This window comes from Amphibalanus amphitrite, unplaced genomic scaffold (genome assembly GCF_019059575.1).
Source record: "Amphibalanus amphitrite isolate SeventyFive unplaced genomic scaffold, NRLGWU_Aamphi_draft 000029F_arrow, whole genome shotgun sequence".
Lineage (NCBI taxonomy): Eukaryota > Metazoa > Arthropoda > Thecostraca > Balanomorpha > Balanidae > Amphibalanus > Amphibalanus amphitrite.
Genome location: NW_024881525.1, coordinates 1,283,643 through 1,311,545, shown reverse-complemented (window position 1 = coordinate 1,311,545; position 27,903 = coordinate 1,283,643). Strand labels below are relative to the sequence as shown.

Genomic DNA, 27,903 nt, shown 5'->3' with positions numbered 1-27,903 from the left:
TGTGTCGTGACGTCATACAATTTTGAATAACTCCCACATTTTTGAACCGATTCTTCTAAAATTTGGTATGTAGGTGCACATAGACCACTTCTCTGACATATATTCCGGTTTTTTCGATAGACTCAAAATTTTGGATTTTATAATGATTTTCCCAAAAAAATCAGTTTTTTGAAAAAATTTAGGCCAAAATCCAAAATTTTCAAAAAACCGAGATAGCCATTTGATAGACAAAGTAAAATTACGTATAACCTTTTTGTTACGTCTTGATTCCTTTAAAAATGAAGATGTTAGCGGCGTTTGAACTTTTGCCGTTTTTGAGGCGAAAACGGCGAACATGACGTCACTAAAACGTCAATTTCTCAAAAATTTTCCGACGGATTTCGCTCAAATTTTCAGGAAAGGTGTCAAATTGATGTAAGAAAAGGTACTGAAAGTTTGGCGGCGCTGCGCGCCGCCGTTTTTGAGATATCGCAAAAATTCGTGAGGGGGGGTAAAATTTACCCCCCAGCCCCGCGCGGGTTAAGCTAGAGCCTCGCGAAAAAAAGGGGTGCGCGCTGCTACGAGACGCAGTGAGTGGTAACTGAATTTAAGGTCTCAAGTCAACCGTTGACCTGTGAGGTCAGGTCCGGTGGCAAGGGGCACGGGATCGGTTTTTGGATAATAACTTCGCCAAAAATAGTTGCAGAGCAGCGATTTTGACATATTCGTGTTTCCACAGCTCAGGCGCGTCGAGTGGTATACTTTTTGTTCGAGTGAGGTCAACTTAACCTTCGCCCTGGCAGGACATTTTTAACCCGCGCACCGAACGGGGGGTGGAGGGGCGGTTATCGCCCCACCCCCCACCCTGAGGTTTTTCGAGAATAGTGGAGAAACCGCGGCGCGTAGCGCGGCGAAATCTAGCATGGCTATTTTTACATTAACTTTACACATGGTGTGCAACTTTCAATCATCTACTTTTTAAGGTCCGGTCACCAGGTCACTTCGAATGGCTCAACCTCGAACCACTGTTTTGCAACTTTTTCACTGTGTCAGAGCTACAGTAGCTGACGGAGGCCTTTGAAAGTCGCAGGATGTAATGAGGTCATTAGTAGCTACAATTTTATACCTCGGTACTTTGATATGGATCACCGGTCAGGTCAATTTCTTGACCTCCCGGAGGTCAATGGGGGAAGCTCAGCTCCAAGTTTCTTGCACTAAAACGCGTCAGAATATATGGCTTCATATGCGATCAACCTTGACTACCTTGAGCCCTGTTTTGCTATTGGGCAACTGTAAGGTCATGTGACGTCATCACAGGCCACCAAAGGGTTTTTGCTAATAACTCCTTAGTCCTTACAGGAACGAGATACAGCCGCGCGGATGGCCTAATTGTGTTCAGCTCGTCAAGGCGCAGCAAATGATGATACATGATGACCTTGAGGTCACGTGGCGTGAGTTCAACCTTTCACCTTGACCTTTCGAGGTTAACACATATATAATTCGATGCGGATTGACGAAAGGATCACGTTGGTGCCATTAGTTTGTTCCTAGCTTCACAACTTCGAAAGTTATTCGAGAAAAACTCTCCTCATATCTAGCGCCGCCATTTCGACTTTTTTGACCCATGTGACGTCATCTCTGACCTGACCTGAAATTGACCTTTGCAAAAATTGTAGACCTTGTCAGACGTGTTCGTGCATACCCCATGCCGTTTACCTACCACTTGTCTCTATCTTGCTTCTTTCTCGAGATCTCAGGGGGGTGGTGGCCTATCCCCGTCGGTTCAAGTTGGCGCGGACCCGTCGGTGCGCGGGTTAAGTGTATCAGGTTCCATGGGTTCGGCGCAACTAGCACTATCTTCCCACGAGCTTGAGTTTCAATCAACTGCCTATGGATGCAACATAAATGATGCCTTGTGTATCGCTGCTCAAATGTGTCGTTTCAGCGCTAATCCCACTTGTGTCAGAGATCCTGCCGGTGCATTGTGAATTTGCAACATGCAGTCGGGTGATTTGCAATCAGCTCTGCAAAAGATGGAATATTGTTTGCCCTGCACAGTGTGGAAATCTCGGTGCATTACAAAATTATTGACTAAGGCGGATTTTGGTCACAGTGCCAGTTACCAGGCGACAGTCCGAGTCGTGCTGATTTATTGACTCAAGGATTGTGGTGATAGCTAGTACGAAGAAGGTGCATTGTAAGCTGGATGGCCGTCCATTAATTAACGTTTAAAGCTCACAGTTCAATTAATTCAAGGACCATTGACATCATTTGCTAGAAATGAAATCTAAATTAAATTCAAGTTAGCATTAAAAGTTTGGAGAACGCATAAAACTTTTTTTGGCGCACCGTTCGCGCACCGTCGATCGCACCAACACAACGCTTCTGCCCTCCGCCCGGGGAGGTTAGTTAGCTACATAGGCCTGATAGGGCGCCCTCGTCCTATGTCAAGCTTGGTAACTTGTTAGCTTTAGCTTGTCACGACCCGCCATTTTGTTTCTGAAGTGATTGCCTATAAAAATACAAGTCATGGAAAATAACAACATAATAATGCATTTATTTCCTGCCCAGGGAATGTCAATTCGGTATAGGTATCTTCGAACAATGAACCGATAAATCCAAGATGGATACTTTTGTAAATACGGTATTACCTACTCACTTGTATATCGCTGTCAAGCTATAGAAAAGTAGTAAACCTCCATTATACCTTGCCCGCACATGCGATTTTCCCAACCCGTGAAACGTAACGGGGAAGGAGTTGCCAGGTGCCACCCCTCGCGCCATTTCTTTCCTGGTGGTAAAGAGACCTTTGTAATAAAACCATCATATTATCATATTATTTGAGAGGAAACATCAGATTAATTAATCATAATTAATCATCAGATTAAGCTTAGCTGATGATGCTGCCAGCACTTCGCTGTTCAGTTATTACGAGCGAGCGAGCGCAGCGAGCGAAGCGAGTCTTTTCAATATAACGGGAAAATCTCAGTATGAGCGGCCCGGCCCGGCCCGGCTTGTAACGCTTTTGAGAGGCTTATGTATATCTCAGCAACCGCTGGACCGATTGACCTGCGGTCTTTTTTGCTGGGTAGCCCCATCCCTTCTACCCCGTAATTGACTTCTTTTGATACATCTCAGTGACCGTCGTGGCACGTGCCACGTGAAAAGTCAAGGGTGTTCAAGCTGTTTTGCAAAAGTAGTGATTTTGAGAGGCCCATATCTTAGCAGCCGCTTGGGCGATTGTCTTGCGGTATTTTTTGTAGGGTATAGCTGCATCCCTTCTACCAATGGTCGGACACTCTTCATCTATGTGAGTGACCCCCACTGCACGTGCAAAATGCAAAAAGAAGAGGCATGCCAAATTTGTTCCCATTTCAATAACTCGGTAATTACTGGGGCAATTTCGCTGAAATTTGACATTATACGGGTAGGCACCCACCAGGCAATGCATTCCCATGTGTTGCGGTTAGGGTGCTACTGCACGTGCGCACGTGCAGGGGGCGCTCCCAGATCTCGAGAACGGCTGGGCCGATTGCGCTCAAATTTGGTACACGGTTGGGGACCAGTTAGTAGGGTGCCGTGCAAAAGTCAGTTTGGACCCCGTTTGCACGTGCGCACGTGCAGAATGCCGCTTCCAGATCTCAGGAACGGCTGGGCCGATTGCGTTAAAATTTGGCACATCGCTTGCGACCGGTTAGAAAGGTGCTTTGCAGATGAGCCCGTTTGAAGTACACTCTCGCCCTTCCGCACGTGCAGAGCTCACTATCTCGCTCGCTCGTTCTTCGCCCAAAAGGCGTTTTACTGGTATGTACATATAAGTACGCTGGCGAGTGGTGGCGTCTTTCTGTTCGGCGACTGTTTCATATCATCGCCTGTAGGCAGTTGACAGTGGCGAGGGAAACGGGAACAAGTGACTAACGCGCCTCGGACTGCCCAGCATTTGTTTATGTTACACACTGTCTGTGTAGAAGCTATGACTCCCACCAGAAAATATATGCACGCGTTTGTGTTTGGGAGAAGGAAATATAGGCTGGCGAACTGTTCACTAGTAAACGGGAAAGACACAGGCAATAAGGGGGAAAGAGAGAGAGAGAGAGAGAGAGAGAGAGAGAGAGAGAGAGAGAGAGAGAGAGAGAGAGAGAGAGAGAGAGAGAGAGAGAGAGAGAGAGAGAGAGAGAGAGAGAGAGAGAGAGAGAGAGAGAGAGAGAGAGAGAGAGGCAGCAGAGGATATAGGCATTGAACCACACCACACTACTGAAAAATCTATGATAGGTGTTAAACTGAGTTGAGTACCTATAGAAGTGACCCTATTCCCTCTCCGCCCGGAAGGATTTAATGTCGTATACGAAAATGATATTGAATTCTGAATTAGACAAACTTGAACAATGATCCCGACTCCACTTTATACCCCTCAGGCCATGTTAGGTCACAACAGGTAACCATCCAACTTCCGATCATAGCTTTTCATAGAGATTGATTTCATAGAGACATAGAGAACTTAATGAAAGCACCTTAGATTTGTTCAACTCAAACATATCGAGGGGAAAAAGACAGGGGTCCGTTTCCAAGCTACGGCCCATACGTTGCGCGGACAAATGTACTTACAATTTAGACAGCACATCTTGGTAGGAATACTCTCCGAATGCCGTGTGGGGCTGGCTGTGTGTGCCCTCGGGTTTGTTCTGGTCTGGCGGGCGCACTCCGCCCGGTGCCCGGCTACGGCGACCGGCCAGCCGGCGTGGCGGGCGGTGGCGGCGGTGGGTCGCCTATTTAGCCGCCACCCCCGGGCCGTGCCGGACAGTGGTTCACCATGCTCCGGCTCGTGCTGTTGGTGTGCTTCGTCGCCGCCGCCGCGGCGGTGCCAGGTGAGTCGCAGTGGCAGGGGATGTGAGCGCGATAGAGTCTGTGTTTTTGTGCATTTTATTTTGTTTCCCTGGGAAAGGTTTCAGTTAGTGTTGTCGGGAACAATGCAGGTATCACACAGTGACGCCTCAATCGAGAATATGTACAGTCACTGGCGGATCCAGGGGGGGGGGAGTCATTTTGGGTAAATGCCCCCTCCCCCGCAGTGCTCGAAATCGAATACCAGTTGCAGTTTTTCAAGAATGAAACGAATATGTAACAGCTTTTATAAGAAAAAGTTTGATTTCAACTGCACAACAGTGCGTAATGAATTGAAATCCGATGAGTTTTTTTTTTTAATTTGGAGAAACTTTTTTGGGGTATGCCCCGCCCCCCCCCCCCGCAACGTCCAAGACCGCCATAATGGATCCGTAAGTGAGTACAGCTCAATAAATCTGAAATTTTCCACATTTATCACTTTTAATCAGATAAACATTCGGACCGGCCCACCCGCTCGGTGGATTACTCGTACTATAAAGGTTCTATTTTTCATATATAGAAGGCAGCGGTGATCCATTTATTGATGATGTTTATGACTTATATAATCAGTCATCAACGATGGGTTGATGGTCAAGCAAGGTCAGTTAAGCTCACATTTTTTTCGGCCGTTAATTTTTGATAAAAACAAAACATAGAAAAGTGTTAGACAAGGCAACTGATACGCAGCATACCACATTAGGAATACGTAGGTCATGATCTTGAAATGCGTTCAATCTCCATATTTGAGCTTATCAGGTCACAGGAAACACTATCATTGGAAAAATATTGTTAAAGATAATGGAAATGCAATGGTGATTGACATAGTTATAACAGGGGCAAGGCTATTGTACAAACATGACATGTAATGAATCAGTCATATTCTCCAGGTCCTTTTCCTATACCAAAGCCGTTTGTAAAAAAGAGGCCAGCCGAGGCTACATTATACAAAAGGTGCTCCATATTTAACTCGCAATCTATGGCATCATCTGTGACATATTGTCAACGTCAGTCGAACAATGGCAAAGTTTGACCTTCGATGACTTCAAATGGCATCGCTTTTTGCCTTCGCGAAAAAATTATCACGATGCTTACGGCGGAATCTATTGCGATTCTTTGAATGCCGCTTATCACTTGTTGCTGCGTAGGTCACGGAAGACCTTGAAAGCAGTTTCCCTTTCTGTTCGTGTGAAGTCGACTCGGCTCACGTTCGAAACCGTGAAAAATGATTTGCCAGAAAAAAATGTTCTGCAATGTGAATGAATGACTTGGCTAATGTCGACTTAATCTTGAACGTTACCATAAGCGCATGAAAGACATGTGCAACGCGCATAGGCAAAACAATTTCAAATTTAGGACGGGCATTAAAAACAGCAACCTAACATTCGTTTCGTATGCTACAAAAAATCATGAACCGACAATGATGTCCAAAACTCATGAAAGTCATTACCTGCCTTGAAGACCGAGGCATTCCCCGTCCCCATGAAGACTATTTTTAACCACCCGAGCATTTCATTGGCTGGTCACGCCATTGTCGCCAGACTTTCCTCCTCCCCCACACTTCAACCTCGATTCTACCAAAATAGCCCAGTGGAGCGCTGATATTTTCAACATTCAGCACCACTTTTACGGGTCAATCACGCTCGAACGGCTGTTTACCTGCAGGACGGTGTTTTCTGTTCCCTTGTCGATCAATCACTTCTGGCCAATTTTGTGTTCAATCAGGTTTTGTTGTTGTCAAAGAACTGGAACCACATTGTTTACTGAGGAACCCTTTGAGCCGTGATAGGTATATTATATTTCATTTTCCATGACAAACCCTTGCATCTTGCACATGTGCTTGGAAAACGTGGACAACATGCTTCAACTCCAACGTTTTCCCGGTTTTAACAAGTCTGTTTTGTTTCGACTCGCCGTGTGCGTGAACATGATGTGTGCGTGCTGGGGCTGGGCTGGCTTTCACGATCGTTACTTCCGGGCCGGCGCGATACCAGACTCTGCATCCTGTTTTGCACCTAGCTGCACTCGTGCTAGTCGATGGCACGAAACGCGACGGTGTCGCCATTGCCATGGTAACCTCACAACACGCTGAACCACTATTGAGTTACCTGGCTCTAGACCAGTGGTCGGCAGGTCATTAGGGGTCGTGCCCCCTTTTTGGGCCCCAGGCAGGGTCATTACCCCCACCTACCAGACCCCATTGCTGACACAACCAAGTTTACTGAAATTCCATACCGTCCTGGAACTCTTTGGGTATTTGTGTATCGCGATGTAAACGCGACGGGCTCGTAAGCGGATAGGGCTTTACCGTTTACGCTCCATATGTGAAACGATCTTTAGGCAAAAAATTCCGGCAGGTGTCTATTTTTCTGTTGGTGAAAGTGGCCTCTGGACCCATAATGACCGTTGGCTTATGAGCTTTTTCTGGAGATCATCTTGAGCCAATAAAATCTCACTTCAAGAAGTTATAGCGGGTCCCGATTTTCTCGACACTTGTCATTGCCCTCTTGAATGAGACGGAATGACCAATGACCTTAAAAATGGGCAGCAGCGGCTTCCTATTGTCACGGGTAGCACGCTCGTCTTTTTTTATGCACAGCTCCATCTCAGAGTCCGAGAGGCCGCGGGGGTCCGATCGACTCCTCCCCCTTACGTTAGCGGCTGTTGAAACGCCAACAGACGGGCGACGGTTAAAAGTTGCAGCTGCTTTTGTAAGACTGTACGGAGGGGTGAGATGGTGAGGCGAGCAGGTACATGAAAATTGGTATCTAATCAATGTGTGCTGTGCCTTTGGCCTGGGCTAATCTTTGAACCTTGGGATGCAACAGACACGATGGCTCCATCACTGGAGCTACAAACTCTAAAAAGATAGGCTTTCTCAGAATCCCTCATTACCCCCACCGAAAGGGCTCCATTACCCCCAAAGGGGGCATGCCCCACCATTTGCCGACCCCTGCTCTAGACAATAAAGTTGCCTCAGGGTCAACAGGTAGGCCAGCATTGAACGTCAATTTCATTACGCCTAAATTACTGACAATTACTTTGTTTTGGCACTTGCCCGGAACGGTACCGCCTCACGGTGTTCATTGGCTATTTGCGAGTCGTTATTTGTCATTTGCACACCCCGCTGTGACCCTGACTGGGTGCGGCGCGAGGTCAGCGGTACATGGTCCACAGAGGGGTTCAACCAGCCCCGGTCGGCTGTCATGCGCAGCGAATCAAACAGAGCCCGTGTGTACCCGCCAACGGCCATGCAAGTCAGCGCGTCCCTCATAGCCGGAAGCGGGGGTGCGGGTCATGTTTTCCACGGCCGCGATCGGCGATCATATGCGGGAGCGGATCCATGACTGTGCCAAACAAGGGGAGTGATCAACTTTGCCTTATCACCTGATGTCCATGGTTCCTGAGAGTGAAAGTTTCGACTGAGTGCTCAGGTCGTTAATGGCCTTTGTGAGGACACTGCTTTACATTTTTGCGCATTTCGGAGGTATTGCTTCAGGCCTGAGGTGACCTAGGTGAAGAGTATGAATAATGATGTCAAATTTAAATAATATGAAAAGCAAATATATAATAGCCAAAACAACAAAAAAAAAACAAAACAAAAACGAAGCATTCTAAAAAGTTGAGGAAAAATCCCTTTGAACCGAATTCGGTGCATTTATGTGAGGCTTCACACGAAAATTTTAGAAATCAAAAGAATTGAAATATAATAAAACAGAATAGGAAGTTCACATCGATTTCTCTATGATGATAAGGCGATGTAGATACCTGGGACCAGGCGCGGATACAAGGGGGGGGGGCCATGGGGGCCATGGCCCCCCCCTTGGCCGATTTTTTTCAAAAATAAAATAAAAAGTTAAAAAGTTAAAAAGCTGAAAAGGGGGCCTCCTGAAAATAAAGTGGCCGAAATCCGATGATTTTTTTTTAACCTACCCACTTAGTTATTTCTTAGAAGACTAGCTGAGAAGACTTCTTTGTTAGAAGATTGGTAAAGCTCATAACTTGGAGGTCTCTTATACTCACAGAGATGACCACTTTTACAGGGCCTCCTAACCTGCACAGAGGGCCTCCAAGCCTGCACAGATGTTGAGATGTTGCCTGAACAGCTAGATAAGCTCAATAGACGCAGTTTTTTTTTTTTTGGGGGGGGGGGGGGCAACAAGTGGGAAGATGGGGCCTCCAACAGGTGGGATTATGGGGGGGGCCTCCTGGTTTCTAATGGCCCCTCCCTTGGAGATTTTCTGGATCCGCCCCTGCCTGGGACTAGTTTCAGAAACATTATATATTGATGATTTTAACGTCATTACATTTTATGACAAAAAAAGGAACGTGTTCTTACAACGAAAATGAATTCGACCACGGCTATTGTGGAATGAGTTTGTAGAATATGACCAATGCACATTTTCTCTCGATCGAAGACACTGCACTGAAGGCCGACTGTGTTTTTTTGTTGCATTTTTAGCTGCAGGCTGTAAGCATGAGGCGATGACATTGGTAATCAACCAACCAGTTTTCCATCTCCGATGCATCCTGTGTTTCTCTAAATGAATGTTCAACTCATTTGTCAAAGGGGGCTTCCCGGGATCTCAATCCGTGTTGAGAGGAGTAAGCAAACATTGACTGGTGCCACAGGCGGCCGATTTCTTAAAAGGGTATTATACGCTGGGCGCACTTTTGATTGCAAATTTCGCCCGAATACTTTCATGTAGGATTTAAGGACATAAACGTTTGATGTTCTAATTATGATTTAAGTGGAAGATAAAGGTAAATTACAGCCCAAAATAAACGAATACCGACACACAACCTGTGCATAATACATCCTCCGAGCTGATCAGTGATCGAAGCCACCAAGTACAGGTCTCGCGGGTTTTAACGGCAGGTTTTGCACCTAGAAAATTTTGTACACTTCAGGCTATGTCTTCGTCGTCTTAAGCTTTTAAGTGTTGAAGATGCGATCGACTTGTTGGTTCACAAGCCGGCCATGATCGTGAAAAATGGCTTCATCGTAGATCGATTAGTTTCTGAAATATAACCGGAAATGTAAAAGTGCAAAACCTAACGCTTAATCTCGCGAGAGCCGTACCGGGGTCTATCCCGCGCCCCAGTGTCAGTCTGGATTTTCCACGACCTGGTGTGGGGGGGTGTTTGAACACCCCCCTTCTAACTCGGCTCCTGGGCCACGTAGCGACACGCGGTAAGCGGCAATCGAAAGAACGTCCAAAATAAGGACGAAAACACTTTAGTCATTTTTTGGGTCAGGTCAAAGGTCAGGTCACCAGAGGTCACCAAAGGTAAAATGTTGACTATTTCAACATTTTGGAAACTGCCAACGGCTTTCTCGGGAACCGATAGAGCTACAGCGCCGCGGAAAAGCGCATTCGATAGCCCTTTTACAGAGCTTTCTGAGTAGTGTTCTCAGATTTAACCTCAGGTCAACGGTTTAGCCTCCAGAGGGCAAAAACTCCAAAAATAGCCGTTTTTACGAAAATCGGTTTTTCGGCGGTAACTTTTGACTCAAAAGAGACATGACATTAATTTTGCCAGCATCGTGTTCCTCTCATCGAGACGCGTCGAATGAACTATAATTTGACCTTGAAAAGTCAACTTGAAAATTTGACCTCAGGTCAAGGTCATGACCTGACCGGAAAAGGTCATGTTGCATATCAGTCGATCCGCAACGTCGAGCCGAACACATCTAAGGCGTTTTCAGCGCTCTAGCACGCCTCTATCAGAAGTTATTAGCGAAAAACTGTTAGATTCTGTTCGTGACCTGAGATGACCTCGGGGACATAACGAGGGGTCACAGTTGCCATTTTCCGGTTCAGTGTGTCAATTCTACCTACATCTCGATGTTTGAGAGTGTCTAGAATAGCGTTCGTGCAAAACAGACGCTTTTCAATTTTCTCCCATTGACTTATAGGTAATGGAGAGGCCGCAAAATTGACCTGACCTTAGGTCACCGATATCGAAATTCCGAGATAAACACTTTATAGATACAGTTACCCTCATCAATCGCTGAAAGTTTCAAAGTGATCGGCCACTCGGTGTAGCTATGGCAGACATTGAAACTTTTTATGAGGTGAGGTCACTTAAAGTGACCTGGTGACCTGACCTTGAATGACCTTGGTCTGAAATTTTCACAACATGTGTAGAATTGATGTATGATAAGGTGTACCAAAAACGGCGGCGCGGAGCGCCGCCGTTTTTGAGATATCTCGGAAAAACTGTAGGGGGGGGTGTTCAAACACCCCCCACACTTGGGCGCGGGTTAAATGGCGCAACATGCACCTTGGGGTAAAATACTACCAAGCTTTATGAAATCGGCCACAGAACATACAGGATCGAGCCGGCCTCGGCTCGGCCCCCGCCAGTCACGCTGTTTTCGACCTCCCCACTCGCCATGTGTGGGCTGCGCTCTGTGTTCGGTACACACTACACAGTACACAGTGCTGACGCGGGTGTGTGGTGTATAACCAGCCCCGCCGGGTGCCCATGTAGGTAGCCTGGGGCCCAGCGCCGCCGGTGGACGTTGTCCTTGGCTGTGCTGAGTTGGACGGGACGTCCAACTGCCCGGCCTCTCTGTGCCTCTGTTCGATCTCGGACAGCCCGGCCGCCCGAGCCGTGACTGTTACCAGGCGGGCCCGATCGGACGCACGCGGACGCCGCCTAAATAGCCTCAGGGCAAAGTAACACCGCGGGGGACCTCTGCACACAGTGATAGCCATCTTGCCACAGAGGCCACGCACTCTGGGATTCAAGGTTGCGCTCCAACCAGAATGCCGAATGAGAGTGCAGTCTGTTTTGCTGTGCTGCTGTGTCCAAGGCTCTTCTCGGCGGTTTTTTGCCGGTGCCTGCAGACGATAACAAGCTGTAAAGATGTCAGGCACCAGACAGGGAGAGACACTCAGAGGCTTTGTGCTCGGAGTTGAGGCAGGTGTTTTTGGCGTTGCTAAGATAGATCATTGCTAAGCTCTGCAATCTGCATAAGGTCAAATGTTTTGTTCGCTGTCCAGTGGTGCCTGGTCATTCAGAGATCGTCACTTTTGATGAGTTTTTTTTTCGGCTTCACAGCTCTTGAATCTTGATGTTCACTACCTTCTTGATCATATAATGTTCATCATGTTCAATACATGTGAGGGTCTCGTCAAAACGTATCACCCGATCGGACGTGACTGAAGGTACCGGTCAGCATGCTCAGCAGTCCCTCGCACTGAAAGAAAAAAATACCACCCTAGTTAGTTTTTGGGTGGTGGTCATATTTTGAACAGCCTTTTACTTATGGTAAACCAGTTTACGATCCAAATACTAGGCCCAATATCAAAGGAATACTATGCAACTACCAATGCTCATCAAAATACCATGGTCTTAGTACGGTAATATTTTTTCATCATACTACCTTGAAACTAAAGCATAACTAATAAGAAACCAAAGCTCTACTAACGCTAGTATTATCCTGGTACCGCCTACTAAGAAAAATACCACCCTAGTTAGTTTTCGAGTGGTGGTCATATTTTGAACAGCCTCTTACCTATGGTAAACTAACTTACGACCCAAATACTAGGCCTAATATGAATGTAAAACCATGTGAATACCAATGCCAGTAAAAATTACCATGGTATTAACACGGTAACTATATGTCGTCATACCATGCCCAAAAACCCACGTGATACTAGCACGAAACTAGGACTTTACTATCGTTAGCTACTCCCTGGTAATGCTTACTAATGACTTATCATGGTAAAACCATCCTTTTGTCATCTGGATACCAGCTTTGCTTTGCTGGCCAACCATCGTAAAACAATAGTTTACTATGTGACATTTATTGTGATATTACCAGTCGGTTAACAGGATCTTACTAGTCATCAACCAGCATGCTTCATATGCTGTGCTTTAGCCTATCCATGCCAAATTTGTTTATCATTACGACAGCCACTTACTGATGCACAACAGCATGCATGACAGTATCTACCTAGCAGTCGACAAAGCAGCTCTTCACTTTTCCAAAGCATCTACCTAGTAACCTACATGAAATATTTCACACATAAAAAGCATTTGGCCACAAACAAAGTTACGTCTGCACATAACCAAACAACGCGCATGAACAACAATTATTACAGTTCACTTTATCATCACAATGCAATCGGTCTCTTTTCACACAATCGTTGAATGTCGCCCTTCCAGCGATTTATCACGCAACACCTTCTCCAAGGGCATTGGTAGCCATATACCGAAGGTTCGAACTTCGAAAGCCAGCTCTGGAAAAGAGCAGGCATTGATATAAGATAAACCAATGGAAAGATTGATTGTGTGTGCTGCAGTGACACTCTATCTCCTACCCCTCCCACCTTGACTCGCAGTGTCCCGTGACCTAGCTCCCAGTTTGATGAAACAAGGATTTAAGATAAGTTGTTTTAAAAAAATGGCAGCATCTAATAGAACAGGGGATTTGTAGGGTGAGGAATTTAGCAAATTTGGGACATTAGGCCAGAGGCTGGTTCAGGTAAAATGCCCTATAATGAATTAATTGCCATGAGGTGCAGTGTTGAGTGTTGGCAATAATTCAAAAATTCTACTCTTAACCAGCGCCCCACTGGGGTATGTTCTGTAACGCACTCCACTGGGGGAGGCGGGGGCTATTTATAGAACCCCCCCCCCCCCCCCGCTCCAACTCCGAAACTACTGGGCCGATTGTCAAAACTGAAACGGCGTCTGATAGCCCTGGAAAAACTGTCGAGCAAAACCTAATTTTATTGACCTCGAGATCACCGTTGACGTCACAGGTCAGATCAAAATAAAAATTAGCAACGTTTTGGCTTGTTAACCCTCCCCCGTATAGGGGGGGGGGGTCGAACGGACTCCCCCTCGGTTTTTCGCGAATACCTCGCGTAAAAAGCGGCCGACCGCAACGAAGCTTTCAGTACCCTCGAGTTATAATCAATTTTACACCTACCCTAAAAAATGTAATGGCCCTGACTAATGACCTTTGACCTGTGACCTACTTTTCGAGACCATGTTTGGCCGGAATCGCGATTCGGCGTATGTCGGCTCGCATTTGCCGCGCGTTTGCAGTCCTTTCGTGGTTTCAAGCGTTCAAACATGGGATATGATGCTGCTCCCATGCATTAGGGTGGATGTCAAGGTCACCAGAAGGTCAGGTCAGTTCATTGACCTTTGATGACCTCGGTTTACTTTTTCGAGTTTTATCAGCATCTTTCTAGGCTAGTTTTTTTTAGCTGATTTCGAATTTAACAACCATATATGAACATTTACGAAGTAGTTTTGGTGCCTTCGTAACATGTTACGAAGCTGTCAGAGGCGGTTGCCACCTAGTGCACCTACTACGAATACCCGGCAAAACCCTTACTGGTTGACCTGACCTGACCTGACCCGACCTGGCCTAAATGCATGAAGACATCATCTATGATCATAGCTAACATGATATTCGTGATCAGTTCCCTAAAAAAACCCAATAGCAGCCACGTTTTACGACGTTCTAACAGGTCCCAGTTTTCCCCACTTTTGGGTCATTGACCTGACCTGGAAGGTCAACCGATGACCTAGGACCGACGACCTAGGATAAAATTGGGTACCATCGGCTTTCTCTCGTCACGGGCAGCACGCTCGTTTTTTCCGCGAAGCTCTAGCTCAATCAGGGGCGAAACGGCAAGGAGGGGGTTCAACGGACCCCCCCTTAAACGTTCGTGGCTGGAAAAACACCAATACGGGCGAGGGTTAACCCCCACCCTACTGTGGGGAGGGCTATTCATAGCCCCTCTCGTGTTTACGCAATATCTTTAAAACCGCTGGACGTATCAAAACAAAGCTTTTAGGACCTTCGGCTGCATCAATTTATTTGACACCTTGTGCACTAATAAAATTTTCGTAGCTACTATAGATCGGCCGGAAATGACGCCAGAGTGACATCATGTTCGGCCGATTTTGATGCAAAGCATTGAACAACGGTAATCGCTCTCAAGATCTGAGTTTTAACCCGGCAAGCGGTGGGCCTCCCGGCTACCTTCCGCGCGGTGGGAGGGGGGGGGGATTTTTGACCCCCCCCCCGAATCTCCGAAGCTACTATGACGGATCGGTAAAATTTAAATGGCGTTCGATAGCCTTGTTAAATTTGTCGAGGGAACTTCAATTTCATTGACCTCGGGGTCACCGATGACATCACAGGCCAAGTCAAAGATAAAATGTTTCACCGTTCACGGGTCTTTTAAGGAATGCGCTGCAACATCGAGTAAAGGGCATTTTGTCAAAAATCAGCGATAGGGCGTGAGTTGCCTATTATACGAGCATATGTTGCTATTGGAGGTCACTGATAATACCAGGTCCGATCACCAAGGGTCAGCACATGAACCTATCTTTACTAAGTAGGGTTGTGCGATGCATGTTTTATGGCCAATTTTTCATATTCGCCTCAATGGTGTTGGTTATAAGACCATCAGGGACGGTTTTTTGGTCACTTTCTGGTGGAGGTCAGGTCAATGTCAGGTCAAAAAGGTCAAATTTCAGGTCAAAGTTGATAGTTTCGCATAAAATTGGTATTGATTCGATGCCACTCGTCACGGCGAGTCTAATGGTGGTCTTTGTTTTGCGCTTTGTGGTCTAGAATTGCCAAAATCGAGTTTGAAAATTTGACGTCATTAATTTTGAACAGTTTTTTTTTTTGTTATAACTTGGCAAAAAGGAGTTATCGATCTAATACTTGGAATGTGAATAGAAGTCCATAGTGGCTATTACATATATTCCGTTTGTTTCGAAAATCGAAAAACTTTTGGGATTTTTTGGCTATTATATCTATTTCTTTTTATTTTTGGGGTCAACTTCAAAAACAAAATCGAGAGAACAGTATAGTAGCCCTGGTAATTCTACACATTTCATGTCTTGAACATTTTTATGCATAATCAAATTTATAGACCTGACAGCTCTTCCCGCGAAGCTTTTTTTTTTGGTCGACAATGGCAGAAATGACGTCACTCCGACGTAGCGGCCAACTTATCATAGCCTTTGGAAAAAAAATTTGGTCACAATGTGCAAAAGGGTACTGAAAGTTTGGTGAAGATCGGCGCAGCGGTTCTGGAGATATATCGAAAAAAAAAACTAAAGATGGATGCAAAAAATGCCCCCCCCCACCGCCTTGAGGGTTAAGCTAGATCCTTTTTTTTGCATGGGTGGACTCTACAGGGCTACCAAACTGATTTCGGACTTTCGAAATGTTGAATATTTTGAAAATTATAAATATAAAAACTCAGAAATTGTATTTTTTATTTTTTTACATATACGTTTCTGAATGAAAAAAAGCAGAATATGACCACGTTTCCATGGGCATCACTGATCCGGATCAGTAAAAATGGATTAGCTAATCCAGTATAGTTAGACAATATATGAAAATGAAAATAAGGGATTAACTGATTATATAAGCCTAATCCACTTGGAATTATATCATGTAACGAAGAGTTCGAGAAATATAATACGATTTAAGTTTGCTGATCCGGATCAGTGATGCCCATGGAAACGGGGTCTATATGTGTTTGAACACATATGCGTTGAATATATGTGAACTTCATCTGACAAACACCTTTTTTGTTGAAAAATGTCAACTTCAAAATTTGACCATTTTTGACCTAAAGTGACCTGACCTGACCTCAGCTATATTCAGCTAAAATGGCCTAAACTGACACATACAACACTGATTTCGATATATATGGCCTACATGAACCATAAAACATGTCTCACGTCACCGATGCACGATATAAAGCTTTCGTGACCTGGGATGAGATGGCCTTGACCTGAAAAATTCGAAGTACAAGTTCGGTACCCTCAGGTTATGTTACGCATATATTCACGAGTGTGCAAACAAAAAATGAGCCTGATCTGATTTGTTGGCCGGCGCCCAGAGTGCCAAGACGCTGATATTTTTACTTTGACCTGACCTGTGACGTCATCGATGACCTCGAGGTCAATGACATTAGGCTTCGCTCAACAATATTTCCAGGGCTACCAGGGGCCGTTTGAATTTTGACAATCGGCCCAGTAGTTTCGGAGTTAGGAGCCCCCCCCCCCCCCCCACTGTAACGTGCTGTAACGTGCTGTGGGGCGCGTTAGAGCACATACCCCAGTGAGGCGTGGGTTAACAAATAAAAAAACACGTTGATTTCCGACGCTGGGAAATGCCCGCAATGATACCCACCCCACCACCCTCCCCCTACCCGGTCCAACAGGGTCTCAAGGAAATTCAACAACATGAACCGAAACAAAGGCTGCGATCTTTGCTGGAAATGGCACTCGTGAGATAAGTATTATTATGCTGAAGATACAACGACTTACTTGTTATTTCCGAGTATCCTCCACCGTCAGCTACGCTAACCACCCACACAATCACCGTTCAAATATTTAAAACCACGGAGCACCTTCACAACGCCGGCGCGCGGCCGGAACTGACATGGCGGCGCCGCTGCAGCAGAGTCAGACGCACGTGGATTGTTAGTAAGGGTGTAGTGTTGTCATGGTGTTGCCATGGTATACCTTACCATAGCAGCAGAAGCACACCCAGGGAACTGTTGCAAGAAATTTCTGGCCTTTCGTCCATAAAACTATTAATTGCTCAGGGTCTCAGCTAGTCCTTGGATGACGCTCCTTCCAACATATCAAAAATTGGCAAACACCTCTATGGAAAGGAGGAGACTTGATCGCCGAATTCACCTGCTGGATCCGCCCGTGGAAAGGTTGATTTTACTATGGTAGGGAATATTAGCTTACGAGGGTATCTACTAGCCTCAGGTGGTTACCACCTTGTAAACTGGGGTACAAAACCACCCCTGATAAACGTAACCATGGTAATATCAACATGTCAAGGCAGGATAGTATTCAGCACCATAGTAGGCTGGTAGTAATATGATGGTAGGCTGATGGTAAAATTTACCAAAGCTAGTAACTTAGTAAATTGATGGTAAAAACTTTTTTCAGTGCGGAGGTTCATGCTAGTTCTTCAAATGCCATCAGCAGATTTTCGACAATCACTTTTGATCGAGCCATGTCACAGAGCAATGAAAACCTCCTGAATACGTCTAGAGCTATAGGGCTATTGGGCTATTGAGAGTACATAAATACGAAGCGGAAAACGTGCAATGTTATCGTGTTCGGAGACGTCAGGTGAGGTCACCTTGACGTGATGTCAATATTCTAAAGGTGACCTTTCAAGGTAAAAAATAAGTTCATTCGTGGAGCACAATGCTGGATAAATCAACAATGTGCTGGATTAGAAACTACAAAAGCATATTGGAAAAGAGCGTTGGTAGCTTACAAAAACGTCCATTTCGAAGAGTTGTCTCTTCTATTCAGCATTCTGAAATCCATATCGTTGACCTTAGGCCTTATCTGCAAGGACGCATTAGCAAGACGGTTAGAAGAGCTTTAAGGCGCGTATTGCTACAATGTTATAGCCCATGCGATATTCACCGGTATGCACCGAAATGTCCAACAAAAGTACGAATCGAAATCGAAATTGATTTACCTTTCGTGATCTCACTATCGTCAGGATAATCCCAGAATCTTTCACACTATCTGCGTCTTTATCACTTGTTACGTTTCGTTTCTTTGCCAATGATAATCAATAATCATGTAGTCAAAAATCCACTCACAATACTAATCCACACACTAAATACTAAAATCCACACACAATAATCGACCAATATAGGCAGCTAACCTCGCCTTTCTTTATCGTTACAGTTGAGAGCGACACTGAGTTCTGCAACGGACAGACCGAGTGTCCCCAGGATTGCGGCTATGTGAGCCGCAACGAGAAGTGCGTGTTCTGCAGGTGCGGGGATAGCCCGCTGGTGCAGCCTCCCGAGCCGCTGCCGCTGCCCGAACCAGGTAAGGAGGGGGTCGATCGCCACTCGCCGCCTACACGAGGATAGGCCATGAAGAAGATATGGGTCGCCTTGTAATGGCAGACGATTGCAGAGATGCGGGCGATGACAGACATGCAAAAATAATGAGGTGTGTGTAGTTTTTCAGCTGGTAACAAGACGTATTAATATAAGGTATTTGTTGAATGGTGCAGTAATTTGCTGCTTAGGACTATACATACCCGCACAGTGTGCTATAGGTACTTTTGGTCTGGTAATATCTGAAGAAGAACATGGCATATTGCATGTTCGCTGCAAGTGTGTCAACATCATTCTTTCATATTCAAAATATCTTGAAAACAAACATTAACAATGGAGATTTAGAACAAAATAAAGCAATTCCGTATAACCAATGTGTGAAATCGTTACGCATATAGTCTTGAACCTAAGATGAGCAATGAGCATTATTATTGGCATGTTTCAGAGCCGCTGTCCTGTCAGCACGGACAGAGCTTCATTGACGAGTGTGACAACGACTGCAAGTGCATTGCGGATGGCAAGTACGGCTGCACCAGGAAACTCTGCAGGCCGGGACAGACGCCCGAAAAGCCCAAGACCTGCAGCGGAGCCGACGGCCTGCCCAAGAGGACCGGACAGCGCGTCTTCTGCCACGAGGGCATCATCAAAACCCAGCCGACAGGTGGGTGACGCGTGCTCTAGACTGCTGATAATTTAGGAAGAAGTATGATTTTGCCGGTTTGACTATACCTACGTAGCATACCAGTACCTAACAGCTGCACTATAGTTAACCCTCGCCGGCCGAGGGGGGGCGGGTGCCGCCCCCCCCCCATAGGGTTTTTTTCGCGATAGCTCCGAACACGCTGGCGATAGAGAGCTGAAACTTGGCATACCTGACCTTTGATCCAAGCCGGATCTTTTGACACCAACCACATTTTGGGTCAGGTCAGGTCACTGACCTATGACGTCATAAGTGAACCTCTGCACGGTCTTCAGATGTCGCAACTTCGCAACGCCCTCACTGCCAGAGGAGATGTCACAGGGAAATGAAACTTGCAGGATCTAGTATCCATTATGAGTCCCACAACTTGTATATCTCGGATTTTTCCTAAAGGTCATATGAGGTCAGGTCATTTTCGTGACCTCACCATTATAAGTCAATGGGGAAAAATTCAAACTGCTATTCTGGCGCCGGGAACGATCTCCAACTATCTCAAGCACACAGAATCGTGATTTGATGCACTCCTTGCAAGGTTAGATGCGTCACTTTTGCAATGTTGACCTTGCGTGACGTCATTTATGACGTCATCAAGGTCATATTAGTTTTTCGTCAATAACTCTTGATCAGATTGAGCTAGCGAGTCGGGAAAGCCACCAATGGACTCAGGAAGACCTGCCGAATCGAATGATATGCGACATGACCTCTTTCGACCAACTTCGTGACCTGGGGGTGCTGACCTGACCTTGACCTGAGGTCAACACCCCAAGTTGACCTGACCCGGACAAAAAGTATATCATTCGACGCGCCTGAGCGAGACGAACACGATGCTGCCAAAATCGGCGCTCTGCAGCCGTTTTTTGCGAAGTTATTCACCAAAAACTGAACCGTACCTTGGGGCACTTGACCTGACCTCAGAGGTCACCGGTTGACCTAGGACCTTAAAATCGGGTACCAATCTCTGCGTCTCGTAACGGCGCACACGCTCGTTTTTTCCGCGACGCGCTAGCTCCACCAGGGGCGAAACGGCGAGGGGGGGTCGTACCCGCCCCCCCCCCCCCCCCCTCGGCCGGCGCGTATATAGAAAACCAATAGGTCCGGCGAGGGTTAACAGTTGCACTATAGTTCATCATGCGAAGTCTCAGTTGCTTTTTCTATATTTTCTGTTGCTTCTCTTACATTTTCTCTGATCGCTTATGACCTATCAAAGTTGCTTTCAGTTTATGCTGAATCGGTTTTGTTTCGGTTTGCTATAATGAATCGGTGAATGTGCCGACAAGATGTGCAGAGTTAGTATATCGAACTCCACCTAAATAGTTAGGCAAGGGCCGCTCCGCAACTCCTGGGGTGTTACGAATTTGACCTCGCCGTGCTGGGAGTTGTTTGAGCACCCCTCGCCGTTTTCCGTAAGTATCTCAAAGCGACGCTGTTTTCTTCTTTGCACAATGCACATCTAATCCAAGCGAATTCACCTAAAACACCTGGCAGCAGGGCCGGGAATGCGACATGAATGTGCTGACACATGAACGCGTTGACCGTTGTTGCAGATGCCGATTGTCTGCCGGGCGCTGTATTCAAGGACGCGGAAGACTGCAACACGTGTCGGTGCACCGATAAGGGCGTGGCTGGATGCACTTTCAAGTTGTGCATTACATCAGAACCCAGTAAGCACAAAGCAAGCACAAAGCGCTGAATTCGAACTGACCAAAGACGTTTTCGCCTACAGCCGTGCATGACAAGGTTGTCGACACAACACGTCATATCATACCACTGACCCGGTCACAAATAGTTGGGATGGGCATTGGGCATTCACTGTTCAACAGAATGTAATCCACCGGGCGTCGCAAATATAAGTACCTATGTGCGTACTGCGTAGATGCGTTTGATAACGAAAATAGAGAGCAAACAACGTTCAACTATGATTTTGAGTCGCATTTTTACCATTGTGTAACATCAATTTTTGCTCAAAGTGCATTGGAATTAAATAAATTGTCAGTCTGTTCATAACATACCGGCGCTCAGCGCGATATGGTGAATGCTATGAGATGGTGTAATTGTTACAGAGGGACCGACCTGCCAGCACGGACAGAGCTTCATTGACGAGTGTGACAACGACTGCAAGTGCATCGCGGACGGCAAGTACGGCTGCACCAGGAAACTCTGCAGGCCGGGACAGACGTCCGAGAAACCCAAGACCTGCAGCGGCGCCGACGGCCTGCCCAAGAGGACCGGACAGCGCGTCTTCTGCCACGAGGGCATCGTCAAAACCCAGCCGACAGGTGGGTCAGCCGTTTAAACCCGCTCAGCATTGAAGATAGTTGGCAATGCTTTGAGGCATTCACATTTTTTACATATAATTATTTTGATGAGGATTTGGTAACCTCTACCCAAAAAAAATAGTTTAAGCAAAATTTTGTTTCTAGACCGTCATGCCTCGTCAACAAGCTGAACAAATTATAGGCATTCTGAGCCGTGTCCAAAGTACCCAGAGAAGCATGCTGATCGCGACAGTTACAGTATGTTAGCTCTTGGCTGTCTTTATTGCAATTGAGCTGATTGCTGTTTCAGATGCTAAGTGCCTGCCGGGCTCCGTCTTTAAGGATAAGGAAGACTGCAACACATGCCGCTGTTCCGACTCCGGGGAGGCAGCGTGCACTTTGAGGGCGTGCATTGATCTGAGAACCGGTACGTCGGTGAAGGTGTTGGGTATAAACTAAATCTCGGCCCGAGAATATTTGCAAACTATAATAATCGACATAACTATAAGTTTATGTCGATTGTTGTGAACTTTGTGACCTTATTGTGACCAATGGGATTGATTGTTCGAGAATTCTTTCAGGTCCTGCACTCATCTTTCGTAGAGTAAATGTGATTCCTTCGGTAAATTAACAATCTGAGTGCAATCATTACCAGAAACCGCTGTTATTATGCAGGCGAAAATGCGATCAGGATGTGATGCATCAACTCTACCAATATTTTAATCTGGCTCAGCTTGAGTTGACTTTCTTACATCCTGCCATGAAGCTGAGGGGAGTGTTTAAATGCCCATTAAAATCACAACTAAGCAACCTATCCACCATTTTTTTCCGGCAGACTCCAGCTGCTCATACGGACCAGGCTTCATCGACGAGTGCAACAACGACTGCAACTGCGTCAACGACGAGTTCTACGGGTGCACGTTCAAGGCCTGCAAGCCGGGCGAGCGGCCGGAGGTACCGATGCGGTGCACCAGCTCCGACAACCTGCCCTCCCGGGCCGGCGCCGAGGTGGTCTGCGAGGACGGCATCGTCAAGCTGCACGAGAAAAGTACGGATACAGACATTTGTGAAGTGATTTGGGCGTATTCTTATACCCACTGCCTTTGATGGTAGCTTTACTCAAATGCTGATTCTCCATCTCCCGACACACATAAAATATCTAAAATTAGTTGGATATTACGAAAATCGGATACCGTTCACATCTATATTCAGCATAAGCGATAAGCAAAGCAAAATCTCTCACGCTTTTTCACTCCACAGCCCAAATTGCCGCAATGTTTACCGGCTAAATCATACGCTTTTCAATGAGCATAACTTAGCTGTTCGCAAATGTTCAAGATTGGTTTCACTAGTCCCCACTCACTGAGGGTCCCGCTCCGTCCTCAGAATGCAGATACGGAGACGAGTACATCGACGAGTGTGACAACAACTGCCGCTGCCTGGAGGGCAAGTACGCCTGCACGCGGAAAGAATGCCGGGCGGGGCAGATCAGCATGATGCCCATGTCGTGCAGTGGAACGGTCGACCTGCCGTACAGGGCGAACCGACGCGTCTTCTGCCACGAGGGTATCGTCAAGGTGCAGGACAATGGTGAGTTTGTGTTTGTGCAGTGAGTAGCGTCACTCTCCGAAAGAGTGTGCTCAATTTCTGGAAGAGCTGCTGCAATCCAATACGTCTTACTCTTTAAAAGGATATGCTGTCAAAAGGCATACAAAACACAAATGGAAACTTTTATTTGTGTCAAGGTTTCAACCTGGGACTGAGGTCAAATTGGAAATAATATTTCGGGAAACATTTCAATAACGCTAGACATGGAAGCCAAAAGCAGAATCTCTCACCTCAACATGACATTTTTCGCGAAGCACCGGCATGAGCCGTGATAAGTTTATAAAATAGTTGCCCGTTTCGCCCTTTATTTAGCCCAATACTTCTGTTTGCAGATGAGACCTGTCTGGCCGGTGCGGTTTTCAACGATGAGTGCAACGAATGTTTCTGCAGTGACACTGGAAAGAGTGGCTGCACTCTGAAAGCTTGCGTCGGCGAGGAGTCGGGTGGGTTCCGCCACCGGAGTCGAGATGATTTGGCGCGATGCATGTCGATAATTGCGTGTAATAGTGAAAAGAATATCTAGTTAGGTGTCTGAAGGCGAGATATTATCAGCAACAAAATAAAAGATGCAACGCAATTGTAGTACCTATCGTCATCGCCTTTCACTGAAGGAAATCCGCCGCTATTCGGGGTACTTCTGCGACTAGAAGCTCTTGTGGTATGTAGATGCTGGCGCTGACCGGGTCACCGGACTGTTACATTGCAGAGTCGACGGTGACCTGCGAGGACGGCCTGCCAGAGTGTCCCCAAGACTGCGGCCAGTCCTACAACAAGGCCAGGGACTGCTACGACTGCCCCTGCGCCATCGGTAACCCGGGCGACCTCACCGTCATGCCCGGCGAGCCGTGCCCGCCGGGCACGGTACTGACCGAGTCTGGGCCGTTCTTCAGTACCTGTGGACCCTCCACCAGTGAGTGCTCGTGCGCCGTCCGCGCTGTGCTCGGAAAGAACCCCTCCGGGACGGCTGACTGAGTGGGTGGGGCTGTCTCTCCCAACGAGATGTTCCCACCCCAACTGTATTGGCTGAGCCGATGCCATGCACTATGCAGCAGTGCCATGCCATCGATTCAGTCTGAGGTCTCCAACTTGAACTGTCAAATCTCATCCAAACCCTGAAATGGTCTGAACTTTGAATAGACCGCGAGGCCTAACCAAAACAAAAATTGAGTGTTATAGACACCAGACGGTCAGCACTGAAGGCAACAAGAAGCATGGACGAATGAGCTCGATGCGCGATGCATACCACTCATATTTTGCAACATTTTACGATTTTGCGCCCATCCGTCGTGCCCATGCTCGTTAGAAATTATATGTTTTGTTTGGAAATATTTTACCCTTTTAGAACGGAGTTTCTTCAGTAGCACAGCCACTCTCGGCTCACACCGTCACCAACACTATTTATGCTTGCAGAATGTCCTCACGGTCTGGAATTCATCGACGAGTGCGGCAATGACTGCACCTGCGGCGGTGACGGCTACGGGTGTACGTACAAGGCGTGCCAGCCGGGCCAGACCGGCGCCAAGCCCATGACCTGCGCGAGCAGCGCTGACCTGCCCGAGAGGAAGGGCAAGCGCGTCTTCTGCCACGACGGCATCGTCAAGCTCCAGAATAAGGGTAAGAAGGCGGACAATGGGACAGGAATTTATAGCATCACTTGGTTGCACGTAATAAAGGATGTTTGGAGATCATTCAAGCTGATTGGGACCCATGATGCACTTCATAAAAAATATCAACATTGCTTTGCATCTTGCGTCATTTTGTGATAATTCTATAACGCGACAACGGTATAGGTACCGCTGTGATCTGAGCTATTCTTGAACTTAAAAGCAAGTTATCGGACCGATTTTCAATACTTTTCAATACAATTCAATACGAGAAGTTTATCAGCGTGTACCAAGCGTCTACGACTCTGCTATCATAGTTGCCACCAATGGTGGTGTGTTCAATTTGTGTGTTCTCCCTCAGAGGATTCCTGCATTCCTAAATCACTGTTCAAAGAGGACTGCAACAGCTGCTTCTGCGGAGAACAGGGGCAGATGGGCTGCACTCTGAAGGAATGCGCTCCGAAGCAAGGTAAGCTGCCCTTTCTCACGTGTATTTACTGGCAATGCAGTGAGCACTGCTTATAGCCAAATGACACAAAAATCCAAAAACTTTAGATTCCAATTCACCCAGCTGTCTTCCAGCATCTTAGGTTTACCAGTGACACCTGGCATTTGTGACGCCTTTTCAGGAGCTTGTGCTCACGGAAAGTCCTTCATCGACGAGTGTGATAACGACTGCGAGTGCGTCAAAGGCGAGTCCTACGGCTGCACCAGGAAGGCCTGCAAGCCGGGCCAGACGGCCGAGAAGCCCAAGACCTGCAGCGGCGCCGACGACCTGCCTCAGCGCGCCGGCAGGAGGGTCATGTGCCACGAGGGCATCGTCAAGACCCAGGAGAAAGGTGGGCGCTTGGAATTTATTAGAAATATTTAGCTTAACCCTGGGACATATGTCGTGATATCGTGATACGGGTGCAGTCGAATACTAAGCCATCGCGGGTAGTCATAACTAATTGCTGCAAATTTGTCACAAAACATTCAGTTTCCTGATAGGTAATGTACTTACCATCGCTACGTCATTTCGGTTACTTGTTATTTTTTTTTTTTATACAGAAATCAGTGAACCAGCCACCATGTTGCCATGTTACATATACGAGTACGACCAAGCTACTTGATAACGTCAACGATGCCATCATATTTCAGACGCAGAGTGCCTTCCCGGCTCTACTTACAAGGAAGAGTGCAACACGTGCACTTGCGGTGGCGCCTGTACTCTGAAGGCCTGCATCCTGTAATCGCACAGGTAAACAGGTAAGAAAGCGGTTAAATTACATTCATAACACAATGGGACAGAAACTACTTACATTACCGACATATCAGTTAGATTAGGACTATCCTTATCACGGTTAATGACAACTTTTGTTATTTAAGAGATTTATTTTACAGTTTAATTAACAATAACCCATGAGATGAATACAGGCTGTGCAGTGAGCAGTTGTATATTCCAGCCAGCCTTCCTTTGCACGCACGTAGCTTAAGATTCTTAGCTTTTAAAACGCATCAATGGCAAATAACACATCGTAACTCTCTACATAACATAGCACATAACTACATAACATAGCAGGTATAGCAACACCTCTGCTCCCGTTCCAGTGTCGGCCAGCCGCCCCTCCGGTGATGGCGAACGAGCACAGCCTCGGACTGGAGCTGCCCAGCGCTCACCAGTTCTCACCAGTGAGAGCTCACCGTTTGTCACCACTCGCAGCTGCTCACCGAATGAAGAGCCGTTCGCGGTGACATTTCCCCTTGGCGAACGCACCCACTGACAGTCGCATTTAGATGTTTTAGGTCGGCATCGGTACGTGCAGTAGTGTGGCCTTAGACCGGTAGCGTGCAAGGTGCTTTGATGTCTTATTCACTATTCGTGTCTCTGAACACTCACATGTGGCCATCTGAAGAAATGTGGTGCACGTCAGAAAAGATTTTAATTGTCATGTGCCTGTTCGACTGAATGGTGCAACGCCCTGTAGAACTGTTTGCTGTTCATGTCCCGTGATATGTGAATGGCATTTATTTGGCAATATACTTCTCAATAACGAGCATGCGTGCGAGTGTTCCACATTAATCAGAGGACTGCTAAATGCGCTTAAATATCCCTTCTTTTGACGATAGAATCGGCAAAAGTACACGCACACCTCTTCGATCTCGTCAGAAAAACTGTTTTGGCTAATGGAGTCGCTCGTAAAGAGAAGACAGGAAAAGTTCCGTCAGCCACTTTTTATTGGGTACCGAATACCCGACCAGAAACATGATACATTACACATGCGTTATAGTTATATTGATATAATCGATACTGTATTGATATACATAATACATATGCATAATAATAGATAGTAGACATACGTGATGTACGCATAGCTGAGGAGAGGGCGACGAGGGCTACCGTCGACTCGTCCTCACGGAGTTACGGAGTGCGATGAGTTCCTACTGAAAACGCTCACTGTTTGCTCATAAAAACAAGATTGCCTCGAGGTTTGATTCAATATCGTATAAGACAATGTATTGATATTGAAATACATTGGTGTAGGTTTTCCCAAGGCCCTAAATACAAGAACCCTGTTTACATAGCATTTAGACATTTCCCTAGATGGCTTAGAGATATCACAAAACTGGCCAGTGACCTTTTGCAACTACACAAGTGACTGTATTCAATGCTACAAAGACCACTTTCTCGGAATTCAGGCATAATACATCAATAAATTGCAATAAATAGGCTATTTTCGGCTCGAAAAAAGGGTACTATTTCATGCGTACAAAAGACGCGTTTACATAGGGTTTGTTGCAAGCTTATATCTCCGTCCGTGATGTTGCAAAAGATGCCAATGGTGCTTAACAATTTACAAAATGATCCCTTCTAAATATTTGAAGACCACTGCAACGAAATTATCGCCAAATTAACGAGCTAGAGCCTCGTCAAATATGCTATGTAAACCGGGTTAAAGACTATTTGCAAGCACCATATCTGCTGCCATATCTCCCTGCACCCC

The 27,903-nt window shown here is 46.4% G+C and overlaps 1 protein-coding gene across 3 annotated transcripts; it reads left to right on the top strand.

Annotated features, from left to right (window-relative positions):
* Positions 1-4,658: 4,658 nt before the first annotated feature.
* LOC122365840 (kielin/chordin-like protein) lies at positions 4,659-26,956 on the top strand. Of its 3 annotated transcripts, none has more exons than XM_043337431.1 (15): positions 4,659-4,844; positions 18,592-18,738; positions 19,198-19,413; positions 20,997-21,113; positions 21,513-21,728; positions 22,018-22,134; positions 22,543-22,755; positions 23,094-23,297; positions 23,648-23,758; positions 24,022-24,225; positions 24,726-24,929; positions 25,281-25,388; positions 25,549-25,758; positions 26,060-26,159; positions 26,510-26,956. In XM_043337431.1, the coding sequence occupies exons 1-14, from the start codon at positions 4,790-4,792 to the stop codon at positions 26,149-26,151; spliced, it is 2,214 nt and encodes a 737-aa protein (XP_043193366.1). In that variant the 5' UTR covers positions 4,659-4,789; the 3' UTR covers positions 26,152-26,159; positions 26,510-26,956. The 3 variants fall into 3 exon arrangements, with proteins under 3 accessions (XP_043193366.1, XP_043193360.1, XP_043193374.1); XM_043337425.1 differs by having other exon boundaries at positions 4,721-4,844; positions 26,060-26,167; XM_043337439.1 differs by lacking the exons at positions 20,997-21,113; positions 21,513-21,728 and having other exon boundaries at positions 4,721-4,844.
* Positions 26,957-27,903: the final 947 nt, after the last annotated feature.

Bases quoted from the DNA above. Each gene is read 5' to 3' on its own strand.
- LOC122365840 (XM_043337431.1), top strand. From the start codon at position 4,790: ATGCTCCGGCTCGTGCTGTTGGTGTGCTTCGTCGCCGCCGCCGCGGCG. The intron at 18,739-19,197 runs GTAAGGAGGGGG...GGCATGTTTCAG, and splicing joins GCTGCCGCTGCCCGAACCAG to AGCCGCTGTCCTGTCAGCAC. The intron at 22,756-23,093 runs GTACGGATACAG...CTCCGTCCTCAG, and splicing joins CGTCAAGCTGCACGAGAAAA to AATGCAGATACGGAGACGAG.